Source organism: Lentinula edodes (assembly GCF_021015755.1).
Source record: "Lentinula edodes strain Le(Bin) 0899 ss11 chromosome Unknown C8R40scaffold_42, whole genome shotgun sequence".
NCBI lineage: Eukaryota > Fungi > Basidiomycota > Agaricomycetes > Agaricales > Omphalotaceae > Lentinula > Lentinula edodes.
The window spans coordinates 91,750-107,925 of record NW_025764348.1 but is presented as its reverse complement, the minus strand read 5'-3'; the positions used below and the strand labels follow the sequence as shown (position 1 = coordinate 107,925).

Genomic DNA, 16,176 nt, shown 5'->3' with positions numbered 1-16,176 from the left:
CCGTAGTGGTTTGATTCAAGACGAGAAATGTGATGTAAATAATTGGTGACTCATCACGCGTCTTTGAATTTATGATTCTTCGTTCAGTTTCTTCGAAGTCGCTGGTCCTTTTCGATTTTGCTCCAAATTTAGCTTTCAGAGGTCTCAGCTCTTCCGCGAATCTTGCTTTCGGTAAACGCAGCGGACAATCTCGAAACAAACCACCTGTTATTCCTTCCTCCGTCTTGAAAAATATCAGGGAGAACGTCACTCAGCAACTGCGAACTCGAGATTCTGTTGTATCAGATCAACAGGCTGATATCTACAATCATGCCCTTGTGCAAATCAAAGAGGCGCTAGGGAAGGGAGATGCGGAATCTGTACGCCAACTCTGGATTAAACTGAAGCAGCTTAATTTGGCCCACATTCTTGACCCAAAACTCATGTCCATGATATCGAGTCTTTTGATAAAAGCATTTCTTCCCGCACCCTCTGAACCCTGGGACTCTTCGTCCCAAAACATCGTTGAGGAAGTCGCTGTAGCAGCAACCTCCTGCGACGCAGAAGGCGTTGCTACATGCATGCTCTACCACATCAAGCGGAATAATCCCGATGCCGCACTCTCCCTCTATGGTCGCTGCACTCATATAATGAACAACCGGGAAGCTTGGGATGTGGACGAGACTCAGGAAGGGCTCTTTGAACAGGGCGAACTTGCGTTCGGGCATGCTGAATTATCTCAGTCTGTTATGCAGCCCATTCGCGGCAGAGTTTTTCTTCTCCTGGCAGCTGTTACTGCCCACGCTATGCTTGATACATTTCAGGAAGCTCTCACTATATGTAAGGATACAGACGTTCGCTTCCACAACTACACAACCCGGGAATTCCTCCAGAACCTGCAGCACGACTCTTCATTGCGAAACAAAGTCGATCTTTATAGCCGTCGACTGCATCTTGCGAGGCTCATATCTAGGCCCACCTCGCTTTCTCGTCAGATCATGAATCTGGGAGACACTCGTGCTCTTACGTCTTTGAGGAAGCTGTATGAAGGTATCGTAGAGGGAATCCTGGGACCTGATCCTTTCATTGCTGCAGATGAATCGTATTTGTCTTCGGAAAAAACGGTGGCGATGACGGTGGTGGGTTGGACATCCTTTCTGACAGCGTTCTTGAAATGCTCCTCCAAGGAATCTGCTGCACAGGTATGGGACGATATACCAAGACTTGGTCTCCGTCATGACACAAGTATGTGGAACGCTCTTATTACAGGGCAGACTCAATCCTTCACCGACGCCACTACAACTTTCGAACTTATGAAATCACGAAATGTTACATTGGACGCGCTCACGTATCGCGCGCTCATTAGTTCTCTCTTCAATGGACGCAGGCCCAATCTCGCGATGGAGAGATTCCAAGAATTTCGCGCTGCAAAAATCACAGATACCCCCGAAAATATCATGTCTGTTTACAATACTGTGATCAATGGTCTACTCGTCACGAATCGGATTGAAGCAGCCTCCTCACTCTTTCAAGAGATGCAACTCAAAGGCCCCAATCCAGACATCGTCTCACATAACACTTTTCTGGGCCACTATGCACGCCGAAACGATATCAGAGGACTGGGAATGTTCATAAGCAAGATGGGCGAGAGTGGTGTCACTGGGGATGTCTTTACTTTCTCCACGATCTTATCCGCGTTGCTCAAAATGGGACGTCAGGACGCGACGGAAGTCGTATTTCGTCTTATGAACAAACAAGGGATCAAACCCAATACGGCGACATATTCTGCACTTATCGATCACCAGATGAGAGAGCAGGACGAGGCTCATCTTAGTGGGGCTCTCAGGTTGTTGTCGCAGATGGAGGCTGATCCCACCACTGCGCCTAATATAATCACTTACACGTCTATCTTGGCTGGAATACATCGAGGTCCTGCATGGCTTACCCGGCAAAAAGAGGAGGATTTCACTCGGGCGATTCTAAAGAGAATGAAACAACACAATGTCAAACTGAATACAAGGGCGTACAACATTTTAATTAAGGCGTGTCTGAACGGTAACCGGTTAGACCAGGCCCTCTCATACTACGAGGAGATGAAGCGGACGAGAATGCCAATATTCCATGAAACATGGTATGTATTGCTCGAAGGACTGAGTGGTATGCAGGAGTGGGATGTCGCGATGGAAGTAATCAAAGAGATGAGTGGACTGTATGGGGTACGTCCACTAGGACCACTACATAGTTTAGTACAGCGTGTCACTGTTAGTGCCCGTTCAAAACGTTGAATCGAAAGCTGAATGTACCTTTACAACGTGTCCGTGTCCTACTTTTCAAAAACAAACGCTTTCCCAAGACCTAGACGTAGATAGCGAGCATACGCTACAGTTGAAACTGTTAGTTTGCCAAGTACCAGGCAGAAGTATATTTAGGTACCCCAGTAGCTCCACCGCCTGCCAAGCCATTTGCCTACAAAAGGGAGCAGAACGGCGGAAAGTATTTGCTGGAGTTGATGAAGACTTTCCTCCCATTCCCTTTGGGCTAAGTGATACTCTTCCTCCGAATCATATGAGATTTCTGAGGAGAGGTCATCGATTGAAGCATGAGACGAAGGCATACGGATTAATATGCCCTGTGAGTGTTCGAATCAAGGAGCGGCCTGCTCAAGGCACGTGGAGGCGAAACGACATAAACCGGATCGGGTTCGCCCTATATAAACCATCACAAACTATCACTCTTCGCGCTCCATCCATGCATCATGGTAAACGTTCCAGATCCAACACCTTCTTCCAGAAAGCTCGTGGGCCAGCCTTTGCTGTAGGTTACATTCAGGTCCGTAGTCGTGTACCACTTACCATAGTGACCCAGAATCTCTATCTCGATATTCGCATCTCTTGGTGTCTTCCTTGTAAGTGAAGATCTGTTCATGGACGAAAGCGAAAGCTCTTAAATTTATGTATCACTCTGCTCGTAGTTTGGCTATGATCAAGGGTGAGGGCTTTGCTTCCTCTTACCACCTCTTTGCAGCTCCTACCATACTTTCAGAGTTATGAGCGGCATTATCACTGGACCCCACTTCAGAAAATACTTTGGAAACCCAGATGCAGTTTCAATAGGTACCATGGTCGCTGTTCTAGAAGTCGGAGCATTCAGTGCGTATCGCCAGGATTTCGTGCAATGTGGCAATCTAACTTAGTAAATAGTCACTTCCGCGGCTGCTGGCCGTATCGGGGACATTGTTGGTCGGAAGGGCACGCTATTCATCGGTGCCATAATCTTCACAGTGGGTGGTGCTATTCAGACCTTGACAGCCGGGTTCTGGACGATGATTGTCGGACGAGTTATCAGTGGTTTTGGTGTTGGCCTCCTCTCGTATGTTTATATTTGTCCAAGACGCGACGCAATCCACCCTGAATACTCTCAATGCCACAGGACCATTGTTCCGATTTATCAAAGTGAAATCTCACCGCCTAATCATGTGAGTTTCGGATAATGGGAGGTTGTGGAGCTTGGAAGCTAATCATGTGCAGAGGGGCTCCCTGGCATGCATCGAATTCACCATGAATATAGCTGGGTGAATCAAATACTTTCCCATTAAAGGCATTCTCTAACATTCATCTCTTAACCAGCTATTCATCCTCAGTAGTACGCGTCTCCCGTGATACAAGTCCCGTTCATTCTGTTTGATTTTAGCACAGTGGATGGATTACTTCTGCTCTTTTCTCAATTCCGACCTTTCTTGGCGTATTCCCCTTTTCGTACAATGTATCATCGGAGCTATACTCGCTGCAGGTATGGACATTCATTCACTTGGTGTATATCTGCGCTGAAGCAATACTGCATATATAGGGGCGCTAATGATGCCTGAAAGGTGCGTTCTGGCTTCGTATCCTCGTGTTGATGAACTTACAGCGGCATATTTCAACAACGAAGTCCACGGTATGTTGGATATCTTCCCTTACGAATTTCACGCATGTATCTGAATACGACGTAGTTGGTGCATAGATACTGACAAGGATGCTGAAGGATTCCGAGTTCTCGTGGACTTGAATGGGGGAGATCCACAAAACCCAACAGCAATTGCAGAGTTCAAAGAAATCAAAGATCGTGTCATGGAAGAGGTAAAATACTCTCATACAGGTTAATAACATACTAAATTGTCATAAGCGTGCTTCCGGCGTTGCGCGGTCATACTACGAGATGTGGAAGAGATATAAACGGCGTGTTTTGCTCGCCATGTCGTCTCAGGCTTTTGCTCAGCTGGTGCGTCCCGTTTCGACAGCAATATCCTTTGAAGTGACATTTTCTAGAATGGAATTAACGGTATGCCTACTTATAACTTCCACCCCCACTTTGCTCATCAATGCGGGCTCCAACGTACCTAGTCATCTCTTATTATGCTCGTGAGTGACGGTTGCGTGGATTTTCTTAGAGGACGCTTATCCTCCCCTATATAGCACGGGTATTCGAAGGTAATTGGCGTTCTGGCGTAAGCCTCGTGTTGTATTTGACTGACCGTATTGTGCTTTCAGAGGCGGGATGGATAGGACGGGATGCTATTCTAATGACTGGCATCAACTCATTGATATATATCCTAAGCACGATTCCTCCGTTAGTGCGGATTTTGTGCCTGCTTCTCAAATTACTTCATTGACCAGCCTTTCAGATGGTATCTAGTCGATAGATGGGGGAGACGACCGATTCTACTTTCTGGTGCAGTGATTGTATGTTGTTCATCGTCGTCACATACATATCTTTCTCACTCGCATTAGATGGCCATATCTCTTACTGCCACCGGTTGGTGGATGTACATTGATGTTCCCCGCACACCTAACGCCGTAGTAATCTGCGTTATTATATACAACGCTGCCTTCGGATATAGGTTCGGTCTATACCTTATTTCACGCCATTACTAACTGCGGTCGTAGTTGGGGACCTTTGCCTTGGTTGTACCCCCCCGAGGTGTGTCAATTGATATCCCAAAAAATATGTTCCTTCCTCATCGCCCCTCAGATCATGCCTCTGACTATTCGCGCGAAAGGCGTGTCACTTTCTACAAGCACAAACTGGGCCTTCAACTTCCTTGTTGGTGAAGTGACACCTGAATTACAGGAAGTGATTACTTGGAGGTTGTACCCTATGCATGGATTCTTCTGTGCCTGCAGCTTTATCCTGGGTAAGTTCGACTTCCCTTTTTATCTAAGATTTCTCGCTCACAGGTTACGCTCTCAGTTTACTTCCGTGAGTAGTCATTCCGCGATTTCATAACATCATCTAAATGATGTGTGTGTAGTGTACCCCGAAACTAAGGGGGTTCCACTTGAAGAAATGGATCTTGTGTTCGGCGAAGGTACGTTCTGTTGCATAAGATTCCTCCACATAACACTAATAGAGTTTGGTCAAGATGAACGCGAGGAAAGGGAGGAGAATGCCGACGATGACGAAGACAACGAGGTTGACGGTATAGATGAGACTACTTCATTACTTTCTACCGCAACCCCAAATGGCTCAAGGAAGCGACCCCATAAGAAAGGATGGTTCGGTATTTTCAAGCGTCGACCTACTGCAGGTGAACTGCGAACTTGAATGGGACCCAGCGTGATACTGTTTGGTCATGGCGTGAATGGCGTCGACTTCCTACTAGTACATATGCCTTCTTTCTATGGCGTGACTCTAGAGCTCTCAAAGCCTGAATTACTTCACTTATCATACACCCAGCATACACCTCATCAAGTTTCGCGCTATCTTTGTTATGCTTGCTTTGAACAACCCCTCTTTGATCTGTGTGTGACATCCATGTGACAATATGTTATGAAACCTTTCTTGTCAACGTCCATATTTAGAGAACGACGTTGGACGCGACTCCCTACTTTACAAAAAATCCGTCTTATCAGTAAGGCTGCGGAAATTTACCAACATAATTCTCCCTCGAAACCAGTTTTCTCGTTCGAAGATGCTGGCCTTCGACCACCTCTAGCTCAAGCAGTCTATACTGCTTTCCCCAATGTCAAATCACCGACTGAAATACAATCTACGTTAATATCCAGTGTATTGGAAGGAAAAGATATAATACTGCAGGATGAAACTGGGTCCGGGAAGTGAGTCCCTCGCGAGCAAAGCAGGGAGAGCTTCTCATCTCTCATTTCGTTTTAGGTCTTTTGGGCTAATTTTGGCACTTTTAAACAAACCTCGTATGATTTTCACGGATGACCCGAGTGCGGATCGAGCTAGCGATAGGCCTGCTATAACCTCTCTTGTACTGGTACCTCATCGCGACCTAGCTTTCCAAATGATGCATTGGATTGATTTAATCGCCCAAGCCTCGTCTGACAACCCCCCTTCCCTCGCATCTATCGCTCAAGTTCTTGTACGTGAAGGACGCCGTCATATAACTGAAGGTCTCCCGCTCATACGAAATGAACCACCCCATGTCCTGATCGCCACTCCCGCTAGTGTGGTTGAGGTCTTACGGGAGGACCCAAACGCATTTCGTCTCACGGAACTGTCGACGGTCGTCCTAGACGAGGTTGATTACATGATAGAAACTCTTCCTCTCAATAACAACCCCAGCAAGCAACATATTCAGAAGATGAACAAACTCCAAATGCATCCCGGACCTGCTCGAGCTCTCCTAGATGAAATTTATGAGGCTCGGGTGAAATTGAACGCAAAAACTCGGCAAGCATTAGGGGATGCGCCATATCACAGCCCACAGCTTATATTATCCAGTGCCACGATTCGAAGGCAGTTGAAGCACTACTTCTTCTCAGAGAAACAGCTCCTGAACAGAGACGTAGTCAAAATAAGGCGTTCTGTTATGCGGTTGCATGGACAAGATGAACTCGCGACAGATGAGCATGCCATCCATTCTGTGATTTCTCATCATGTTGTTGTTGCTTCAGAGAATGGTATCACAAACATTCCTTCTGCTGTTAGCGCCGAGGAAAAGCATACTCATCCGTTCAGATTCGAGGAGGCGAATAACGGACCTTCGAACGCAGTGTCTTCTTCGTCCTTCGACCGGACAGTAGATTCAACTGCCGCGGCGAGTAGATCAATTGGTACGGAACTATACCGTATATCCGTCTTATTTGCAATTGACGGAAGTATATTTACAGAATTTGCAATGACACCTTCGCCGTTGAATCAAAACCTTCTGGAGGCCGTTGCCGCTGTGTTCGCACTCGACGTACCCTCTGTTGCGCTTCTAGTCATCCCGCCCAATGCGTCAGTCCACCGAGCAGTCTATGACCTGCGCGAGATTGGAGTCAACGCGTTTGGGATGGATGTTCTGGTGCAAGACCGAGGTCGATCCTATCTTTTGCAGGCTGGCGGGGAGAAGAAGGCTGATCCCAAGTTGCTCGTTTGCACCACTTCGTCAATCAGAGGCATTGATTTTCCATCATTGACTCACGTCTTCATCCTGGGATTCAACGCGTTAATTGCGAAGGACAATTGGACGTTAACTTTGGACACATATATCCATCTATGTGGTCGAGTGGGCCGATTCAAAAAACCTGGCAAGGTCATTACGGTTGTAGACGAGAGAGATGTATCGGGCATTGACAAAGTACTACATACACTGGATGTAACTCCTGTACGGCTGAACCTGCTTAGTTAGGATTATGTATAAATTCAAGATTACGTTCGAAGGCTTGACAGTCGTAATGTACATGTGGCGCCATCGCATTAAGAATTTCCAATAAGATAAGATCGCATAATGTTATGTCCTTTACATCCATCGTCTACGTTCGCCACAGAGCTTGGGCTTGAATTTGAAAGGCGTTTCTGTAACCAAGAGCTGCCAGGTGTGTTCACAGAAGGTCGCGGGCTTTTCTTGCCATGACACGTTAGTGCTCCGGAGTAGTGTGAGATTTACTTACAAACATCAATTCTGCTTTACTACCGGCTGACCTTCTTCCCAGACCATCATCATCTTCCACGATGCGACTCAGAACCCTTCTGGGTTTCCTATCATTCCCGGTTTTACTGAGTGTCGTAGCGGCTCAATCCACATCATCTTCACCCAATTCCTCCAATTCTGCCTCCTCCACTTCGTCTGCGAGTGTCTCTCTATCTCTCACAACTGCCACAACAACGGAAACAACCGCTGTCACTTCTAACAACCAAATTTCTTCGTTCACGACCGTTGTGACCACTGTTTTCAATGTCAGCGTTACTGCTACACCAACATCTGCTTCCTCTTCAGTATCCGCATCAGCTTCCGCATCAGCAACGGCAGACCCCACTGTCCTTCAAACAAGACTTGATCCTGCGTTTGGCGTTCTTGGAGCAATCTTAATTCTCACTGGCCTTCCTAGTGCCTTTTGGGGCCACAAGAACCGTTGGTGAGTTAACCCCGAGGATACATATCACCTCCCAGACTAACAACCTCGGCACCTCCGTTAGGACGTCATTCTTTTTAATCGGATTCTATACTCTTTCGCTCGTCTGTTTCGTTCTCATTCTAAAATTTGGAATACTTCCGGCAGTGAATCCGCCTAGCAAGACATTGCGCGGGATGTTCGTTCTGGCTTGCTCAGTCGCAGGCATTGCGGGTGGAGCTTGCGCTATTTTCTTCTGGAAAGCCGCTCGATACGGAATTGGAGCCTGGGGAGGTGAGTCGCTGCTAGTTGTTTTAATCAAGCTCCTCGTTTACGTCTCGTGTGTTTAGGTTTTGCTCTTGCCCTATGGATCCAGTGCTTTCGCGATGGCGGTGTCATTAGATCCGAAGGCCTCAGATGGATCATGTATATTGGTGTGTAGTTGTGTCTTCAGCGTCAATGAATTTAGCTCATATACGGATCGAAGGTTGTGCGGTAGTCGGCTTTGTTGTATGCACGATACCAAAGGTAAGGAAAAGTTAGCAACTCCCAGCCCACCAACATTGACGGACTCATGTAGATTCATTACCACGTTCTTCTCGTATCGACATCCTTTGTTGGTGCTTCAGCTTTCATCCTTGGAGTAGATTGTTTCACTACTGCTGGTCTAAAAGAGGTTCGTCACCAGAGCAAATATCTTTATATGCGTTCTGAATCGCTTTGCAGTTTTACGTCTGGAATGTCGGATTTCAGACCCTCTTCACCCGGTTCACGAGCCAGGGTATTGAATTTCCTGTAACTCAGACGATGCAGATCGAGCTGGGATTAATAGGAGCCGTTGCTTTAATGGGTATCGCTGTTCAGCTACGTATACTCAAAGTGTTACAGCGCAAGTTAAATGAAATTTCCCAAGAGCAGAAGAAACGAGACGAGGAAGCCGAACTGGCAGTTGCAGGTGGGTTTGCGCATGTTATGCGGGAAAGAGAGGAGTGGGAGAAGGAACATCTCAACAAGCATGGGCGACAAGAGAGCGGATACTCAAGCATGCCCCTCATGAAGGATCAGGACGGCTCGTCTTCACCAGGTCTTACAGCAGAACATCGCTCCGATTACACTCATGTAGCTGCCGACGGTCGTCCCCGTTACAATTCCGGTGTATCCGAATTCCTTGCGGCTCCTACCCCGAACGATGAGCTCAAGCGTGCCACTAGTCGTGGTCTCCAGAGTCCAGGTGTTTTACCTGCTCTAGATCTTGGCCTTGGAATCAAAGATGATGTTCCAGATGGGTTTATGGCCAAAGATGAGCTTTCTCGCAAGGTTACTGTAGCTGACAGAGAGGCTGAGCAGAAACGTTTGGAACTCATGGAGGAGATTAATACCATTCGCAGGTCAATCGATGTTTTGAAGAATGGCTCACCTGAACCATCTTCTGCTTCTGCTGCTGGCTCTCGTCGTCCTTCACTGACCTCCCGTCGCACTCTTAGCATGGACGCCAACAGTGCTCTTCTTCCCACACCGTCGCATGTACGACCACCGCGCGAGAAAGATCCTAGATCCCGCGTCCACTCTATGGATCTTATCAGTCATAATTCCATTGGAGAATCCCTTGGCCGTCCCACCAGTGCACCGTTACGAGACAATGATTGGGATGCTTATATCCAGGACAGGAAGCTCTTGCAACCTCCTGCGGGCGTTTCGCCTCCCATAGCTACTACTCCCATGACATCGTCACATACGCGCATACATATGCCACACGCGGTTTCGGAAGCTTTACAACAGCGGAAGCGTCGTGAGAGCGCCTTAGGACTTACAGGCGAATATTCGTCAAACAATAACTCTTCCGAAGATATCCCTCTGACGCATCTTGACCACCACCGTACGACAAGCTCGACAGGAATGAATAATATTCCTGTCACAATCCTTCCACCACAAAAACCGATCATTGCCCCTACCCCCCAGCGTCCAGTCGCATCTCGGACACGAACTTTTGAAGAGTTGAACGAAAGGCATAGGGAAAAAATGAAGGTTATTCAGAGTCCCCTTACGAATGCCGAAAATGAACATGCGCAGATTCAAGCTGCGAAGGAGAGATGGGAGAGGTCGAAAGCTTTAGAGAAAGAGGCGGTTACTCGGAGGCTGGTCGAGAAGGCTGCGATCTATGATAAGCGCAAGAAATCTGAAGATGACGCAGAACGGACTGGACGAAGGTCGATGACCCTGGATGACAAGAAGCGTCGTTCGCATTCACGATCTTTGAGTGCTGACCGGCTAGCTGCTCTGGGCACATCGTCAAAACGACTGTCCACAATGAAAGTTGAGGATTGGCAGAAGTACCAACAGGATTCCGACCATTCCCCCGTGTCACCTTCCCGCCGCGACTCGCGAGGATTTGTTTCGGATAGTGTTCCCTTTCCAGAACGCAATACTAAAACACGCCGAAAGAGCAGAGAACCACCGAGCTGATTGTCAATATTAAGTAGTTTTTGCACATTCCTTCCTTCATCATTCAGACTGTGGTTGCGATAACGGTTGGACCCTTGACGGACTAGTTTTCTTCGTTGATATCACTAGTATTTTTACGCACTCCTTTCAAACATTACGGACGATTGCATTTGGCACAAGTACACTAGTAGCATACACAATATAGTTTTGTCTAAGTGAGGTTTTCGGTCAGTTGACCGATTTTCCCATGATTCATCATTCTGCCGGAGTTGCCGTCCTTAGTCACATGGGTGATGGATTCCAAAGTTTTGAATTTTCCCATCTCTCTAGCGTGAATGGAGAGCAACTTGCACACATTCATGTCTGCAGCGGTTTCTCCCCCGCAGGCAAGATCTTCTTCTTCACCAGACTCCCCTGCGCAGGCGTTATATGTAATTAGCTCTTCTCGGGATCCCTCTCTTGCCACCTATTCATGTATTTTCTTCAGGCCACCACCTCCGGCACTCCGGGAAATCAATCAGGACCAAGTCCTTCACTCCAGGCCATATTAGCTGCTTCACACAAGGACGGTCCTTCAAACGGACACATCCCCTCCTGGAATCCCTCTATGGCCGTTCCGGAAGTTCCGCTACCTATTCCCAATGTATGTTATCGATACGTTTTGTCGACCCAAGCTCAACTGCTAATAGCCCGGGAAACGAAAATTGGAAGATGTCGATAACGAAGACCCGCAAAACAAGATGCGTCGCGTTATTCGTGACGCTGGTCCTCCCCAAGACATGGCGACTCGTGTCGTACCAATGACCACTGTGATATGCCTTCACGCTGCTGTTGCCCAGAAGTCCTATGGAAGCGAGAAACGCTTCCTTTGTCCTCCTCCAGTTGTTCATATCGAAGGCCCTATGTGGCACATGCATGCGCAGCAGCTTTCTATGGCAGTTGTTTCCGAAACTGGTGAACGGTCGTTTGAACAGAAAGCACCCCTAGATAACAACATGACCTCCAGCTTCAAATTTTTGCATGTCACCGGAACTGCAAAGGCAAAGAGTTTTCAGCTCTCCCTCGATATCGCTGAACCTCATCCCTCTGCCGCGCATAATCCGGATAGCGACGGTTTACCAGGTCGTGTGTGGGCGTCCTTCGACTCCGCCCCAGTTACAATTATTTCCAAACCATCGAAAAAGACAGCCAAGACGAGAAATATCTCGTCGTGTATTCTAGCAGGTGGACCCGTATCTCTATTTAATCGCATCAATTCTCAGACTGTACGCACCAAATACATGACCATTGACCACGCTCAACTTTGTGCGAGTAATGTGGCGTGGTCCGCCTTTAATGTCAATGTTATACGACGCCCGACAGAGGCGCCAAACATCGGTGTGTAGTCATGTGATGTGAATTTTGGCGCTCTCACAATGGTAAATCTTCCCATAGGTCCCCAACCAGTCACCTACGGATGCGAGATAGTCCTTTCCGACACACAATCAGGAATCTCAACATCTCCTCTTGTTATTCGCAAGGTCGACAAAGGCCGAGTCTCCGCCGACGATGGTGGTCCAGTCAGTCAGATGCAAAAGATTGCGTTGCAGCGTGTGAATCCTGATGGCTCTCGACATTACTTATCAGCTGCTGGTCCTATACCCGGAACGACAGGGGTTGTAGCCCCCCCAGCTCCTGGAATGTCTACTCAAGCAGGGACACATCCTTTACTCTTTCAGACTCCCCGCGTCAGGGAGGAGATCAAAGACGGTATCCGTATGCTTTCTGACGAAGTCGACGATTATTTATGCTGGACAATTGTCGGAATCTGTAAGTAAATCTGCTTCGTTTCTATTCCCTCAATAAAGCTTCGCTTCAGCAAAGTTCCAATACACATTTTTCGACTCAACTGGGAAGAATAGTCAAATACCTGATCAGCCAATCACGCCTTTCCCCACTTTGTTCACCGCTCCCGTGTATCGTCAAGCCAATAATACCATAGAATTGACTGTATCAAACTTTTTCTACGAAGACCCTAAAACGCGGCAACAAGCAACTCTGGACGTGTTCTTAGGCAATTTGGGGCCATTGCCACACAGAGTCTACCAAACTTCTCCCTCCGGTCCCATGGCTTCCATGCCTTTTGTGCAGCCCATTCCTGGGCTTCCAGAAGGTGTACCTCTCGATCCTCCGGGATCACCCACCCGCTACATACCTTCCGGACCTTTACACACTATTGTCATGGTCGAGATGCCACCCATTGGCGATATTATCAAGGCCTTGGAGGAAGATGCGTTACCTCCTAGCGCAGAACATCCAGATGGTCATTCAGCAGAAGTCTCTCATCCTGGTAGCAGAAATGGCTCGGGACCTCCGCCGTCCATAGCAGGTCGCAGTCTTCCTTTATTATTCATTCGCAGTGCGGATGGAGTAGGATACCATTCTGGTCGAACGATCGCCTGCGAAAACGTATTTCAAGGCATTGATATCACTGGTCAGCCGCCTCACCCTGGAGCCAATATCGATACTGGTTGGCTTGCTGCTGCTCATAATGTTCAGACGGAAAATGGTTTGCAGGGTTTACAGAGCTGGACACTGAGAATCATGTAGCCACATATGTATGCTTGTGTTCTTTTTTTTTCAAACTTGGTGTTTTTATGTGCTGATCTGGTGCTGAATAACCTGTACATATAATCTATATTGTCGTTTCTGCCTTGAAAACTATCCTCGTCCATACAGTATTGAGCTGTATTCTAACATTTGGTTGTGGCCAGTACAACGAGCATGTCTAGTCTGGTCTAGTAGTACCTAGTAGTAGGAGCTTTCTCACACTGGCTTTATACAAACAAAGGCCGCAAATATTTTTCCTATCTTCACTACCATCATCTCCAATCCAAAATGTTTGCTATTGACGGCATACGCTCTCAACTAGAATGGTCGTCTCACCTTAGTACCGTGGACGCTCCTGTTCCTACAGAGAACACCAAGTACATGCGCAAAGTATGGACTCTTTTTCTTTTGTTGAGTTAGAACAAGGGTTGATTGTTCGCCTGCGCATAGACATCCATTATCGCAACGATCGGTAGGAAGTGTTTCCTTATCCTCGTTAAATCGAGACCTATCTTGTCCTAGGGCCTAAGACCAACAGTGTTGAGAAGCTTGCAGAGTTGCGACGCGCTGGAGTCAATGTCGGTGAGTACTACGTGCGTTACTTGTTCTTTCCTCTTCAGCCAATCTGGACTTTCTAGTACGCATGAATTTCTCTCATGGAGAGTACTCATATCACCAAAGTGTTATCGATAACACACGGAAAATGGTCGCGGGTAAGTTTCTCCGTGTCGCGACTAATTTTTTTTGCGGCTTTGTGCTCACTAAATCCGCAGCCGATCCTAATGGACGTCCTGTCGCCATTGCTCTAGATACTGTTAGTGTTCCGAGATTTCTGTGATGTCAACGATGATTTCTAATGCTTGGCACAGAAAGGTCCTGAAATCCGTACCGGGTTGATGAGAGATGGTATCGATGTGAGTCAGAAACCTTTGTTTTTCCTTTGTCCGTGCCAAACTCCAACCTTCAGATCGCCGTCAAAGCTGGGCACGAGTTCATAGTGTCTACGGACCCAAAGTACAAAGATATTTGTGATGATAAGGTTCTCTGGATGGACTATGTACGTATAATTGACTGTTTATTCCACGAACTAGAATCCGATCGCCTGTCTAGGTGAACCTTCCGAAGGTCACAGCTCCTGGCAAGTTGATTTATGTGGATGATGGTAGGAACATATACTATCGATGAATGGATAGACATTGAACTCAATGTTCAGGTATTCTATCTCTCCTCGTCATATCCATCGAAGGGGCCGAAATTCGTGTCCGATGCTTGAATAATGGCACCCTCTCTTCCCGCAAGGGTGTCAACTTGCCCAAGACAAATGTCGACCTACCCGCTTTGTCAGAAAAGGACAAGAAGGATCTTGAGTTCGGTGTCAAAAATGGCGTTGACATGATTTTTGCTTCGTTTATCCGCCGCGCGGAGGACGTTAAAGATATACGTACAGTTTTGGGACCGGATGGGGCCAACATCAAGATCATCGTCAAGATTGAAAACGAACAAGGTGTTGCGAACTTTGACGAGATCCTCAAGGTGACAGATGGTGTAATGGTTGCCCGCGGGGACCTGGGAATCGAAATTCCTGCGAGTCAGGTCTTTCTTGCCCAGAAGATGATGATCGCTAAATGCAACATTGTTGGCAAGCCGGTCATCGTAGCCACACAAATGCTCGAGGTATGTGGTCAAATATATTCATGGAGGGATAATATCTTACTGCACTTTGATAGTCAATGACGGTATGTCACATCTCTAAGATATGAATGGAAAAAGGATATATTGTAACGTTTTTGTTAGTACAACCCTCGCCCTACTCGAGCTGAAGTCAGCGACGTCGCCAATGCAGTTCTTGACGGTGCGGACTGTGTTATGTTGTCCGGTGAGACTGCCAAAGGATCTTATCCCATTCAGGCGGGTTAGTCGATTCGTTTTCGTTACATTCTGCGCCTGATTATTGATGCCACCTTCATTCAGTCCTCATGATGGCGGAGACCTGTTTACTCGCTGAATATGCCATTTGCTATCCTCCTTTGTATAATGAGATACGTTCGATCCAGCCTGGTCCTACGGAGACAACAGAAACTGTTGCTCTTGCTGCCGTTGCCGCTGCGTCTGAGCAGAACGCTAGCGCCATTCTCGTGCTATCTACTAGTGGCAACACTGCTCGCTTGATCTCGAAGTATCGCCCCAAGGTTCCCATCATCACTGGTACGATCTCTCATGTTTTGGTAACTCCGTCTTTTTAATGCACTTTGTAGTCACCCGAAACGAGCAGACGGCGCGCCAGATTCACCTCCACCGTGGATGCTATCCATTCTGGTATCCTGAGCCCCGTGGCATCCAAACCCACCAGTGGCAAACTGATGTGAGTGTATTCAATAACTGAGTGATGAAAATTCTGTTGATAACGACCGAAGGTGGACAACCGTATTCGGTTTGGTATGCGAAATGCTCTTGCTCTTAACATTATCACTCCTGGTTCTACTGTCATTGCTGTACAAGGATGGAAAGGTGGATTGGGACACACCAACACTCTCCGTGTCATCTCTGTTCCGACCGATTCTGCTGATCTTGAGCATCAACAATTGGAGGGTTAGAGTCTGTTTGCAGATGGTACAATTATGCTCGATTCCGATGATTTAGAGATTACACTTTCAATAACTTGCAACATGTATGTTAGGCTGTATCTACAAATGAAAAAGTAAAACGATTCAGAATTCATAGCGGGAGAAGTTTCCCTTGAACAGGCCAAGCGTGCGCCCAACCGATAGTCATCTTCTCTCATCTTTCACTGGTCCTCTCTTTGGTCTTCTGCGTTGAGTTGGAGCGTAGGGCGTCGTGGGGCTTT

The 16,176-nt window shown here is 47.3% G+C and overlaps 6 protein-coding genes across 6 annotated transcripts; all 6 read left to right on the top strand.

The window, feature by feature from the left end:
- The first annotated feature begins 30 nt into the window (after nt 1–30).
- C8R40DRAFT_1124903 (uncharacterized protein) lies at nt 31–2,286 on the top strand. The gene has a single exon (XM_046228952.1). It carries the CDS (start codon nt 72–74, stop codon nt 2,262–2,264), a length of 2,193 nt encoding a protein of 730 aa, XP_046081819.1. The 5' UTR covers nt 31–71; the 3' UTR covers nt 2,265–2,286.
- Nucleotides 2,287–2,734: 448 nt separating this feature from the next.
- On the top strand, nt 2,735–5,562 carry C8R40DRAFT_1055997 (general substrate transporter; the record flags this gene model as incomplete). The annotated part of the gene is made up of 20 exons (XM_046225041.1): nt 2,735–2,793; nt 2,845–2,884; nt 2,951–2,967; nt 3,022–3,128; nt 3,180–3,348; nt 3,409–3,454; nt 3,507–3,550; nt 3,606–3,621; nt 3,675–3,768; nt 3,826–3,847; nt 3,971–4,097; nt 4,144–4,243; nt 4,449–4,587; nt 4,643–4,700; nt 4,749–4,858; nt 4,905–4,938; nt 4,990–5,152; nt 5,209–5,217; nt 5,270–5,326; nt 5,381–5,562. The coding sequence occupies 20 exons, from the start codon at nt 2,735–2,737 to the stop codon at nt 5,560–5,562; spliced, it is 1,593 nt and encodes a 530-aa protein (XP_046081818.1).
- C8R40DRAFT_622778 (P-loop containing nucleoside triphosphate hydrolase protein) lies at nt 5,473–7,730 on the top strand. The gene is made up of 3 exons (XM_046235672.1): nt 5,473–6,074; nt 6,130–7,037; nt 7,095–7,730. Exons 1-3 carry the CDS (start codon nt 5,788–5,790, stop codon nt 7,595–7,597), a joined length of 1,698 nt encoding a protein of 565 aa, XP_046081817.1. The 5' UTR covers nt 5,473–5,787; the 3' UTR covers nt 7,598–7,730.
- A 190-nt stretch (nt 7,731–7,920) lies between these two features.
- C8R40DRAFT_1056114 (uncharacterized protein) lies at nt 7,921–10,763 on the top strand (the record flags this gene model as incomplete). Its single annotated transcript, XM_046225052.1, has 6 exons — nt 7,921–8,324; nt 8,386–8,594; nt 8,651–8,734; nt 8,788–8,828; nt 8,881–8,976; nt 9,027–10,763. 6 exons carry the CDS (start codon nt 7,921–7,923, stop codon nt 10,761–10,763), a joined length of 2,571 nt encoding a protein of 856 aa, XP_046081816.1.
- Nucleotides 10,764–10,964: 201 nt separating this feature from the next.
- Nucleotides 10,965–13,578, top strand: C8R40DRAFT_1124895 (uncharacterized protein). Its single transcript, XM_046228951.1, has 5 exons — nt 10,965–11,173; nt 11,230–11,385; nt 11,432–12,119; nt 12,177–12,551; nt 12,601–13,578. The coding sequence occupies exons 1-5, from the start codon at nt 11,078–11,080 to the stop codon at nt 13,329–13,331; spliced, it is 2,046 nt and encodes a 681-aa protein (XP_046081815.1). The 5' UTR covers nt 10,965–11,077; the 3' UTR covers nt 13,332–13,578.
- On the top strand, nt 13,579–16,043 carry C8R40DRAFT_1240199 (pyruvate kinase). Its single transcript, XM_046233513.1, has 14 exons — nt 13,579–13,721; nt 13,782–13,803; nt 13,854–13,913; nt 13,970–14,044; nt 14,105–14,145; nt 14,201–14,245; nt 14,299–14,388; nt 14,442–14,493; nt 14,545–15,005; nt 15,059–15,067; nt 15,126–15,243; nt 15,303–15,536; nt 15,587–15,693; nt 15,746–16,043. Exons 1-14 carry the CDS (start codon nt 13,620–13,622, stop codon nt 15,923–15,925), a joined length of 1,596 nt encoding a protein of 531 aa, XP_046081814.1. The 5' UTR covers nt 13,579–13,619; the 3' UTR covers nt 15,926–16,043.
- Nucleotides 16,044–16,176: the final 133 nt, after the last annotated feature.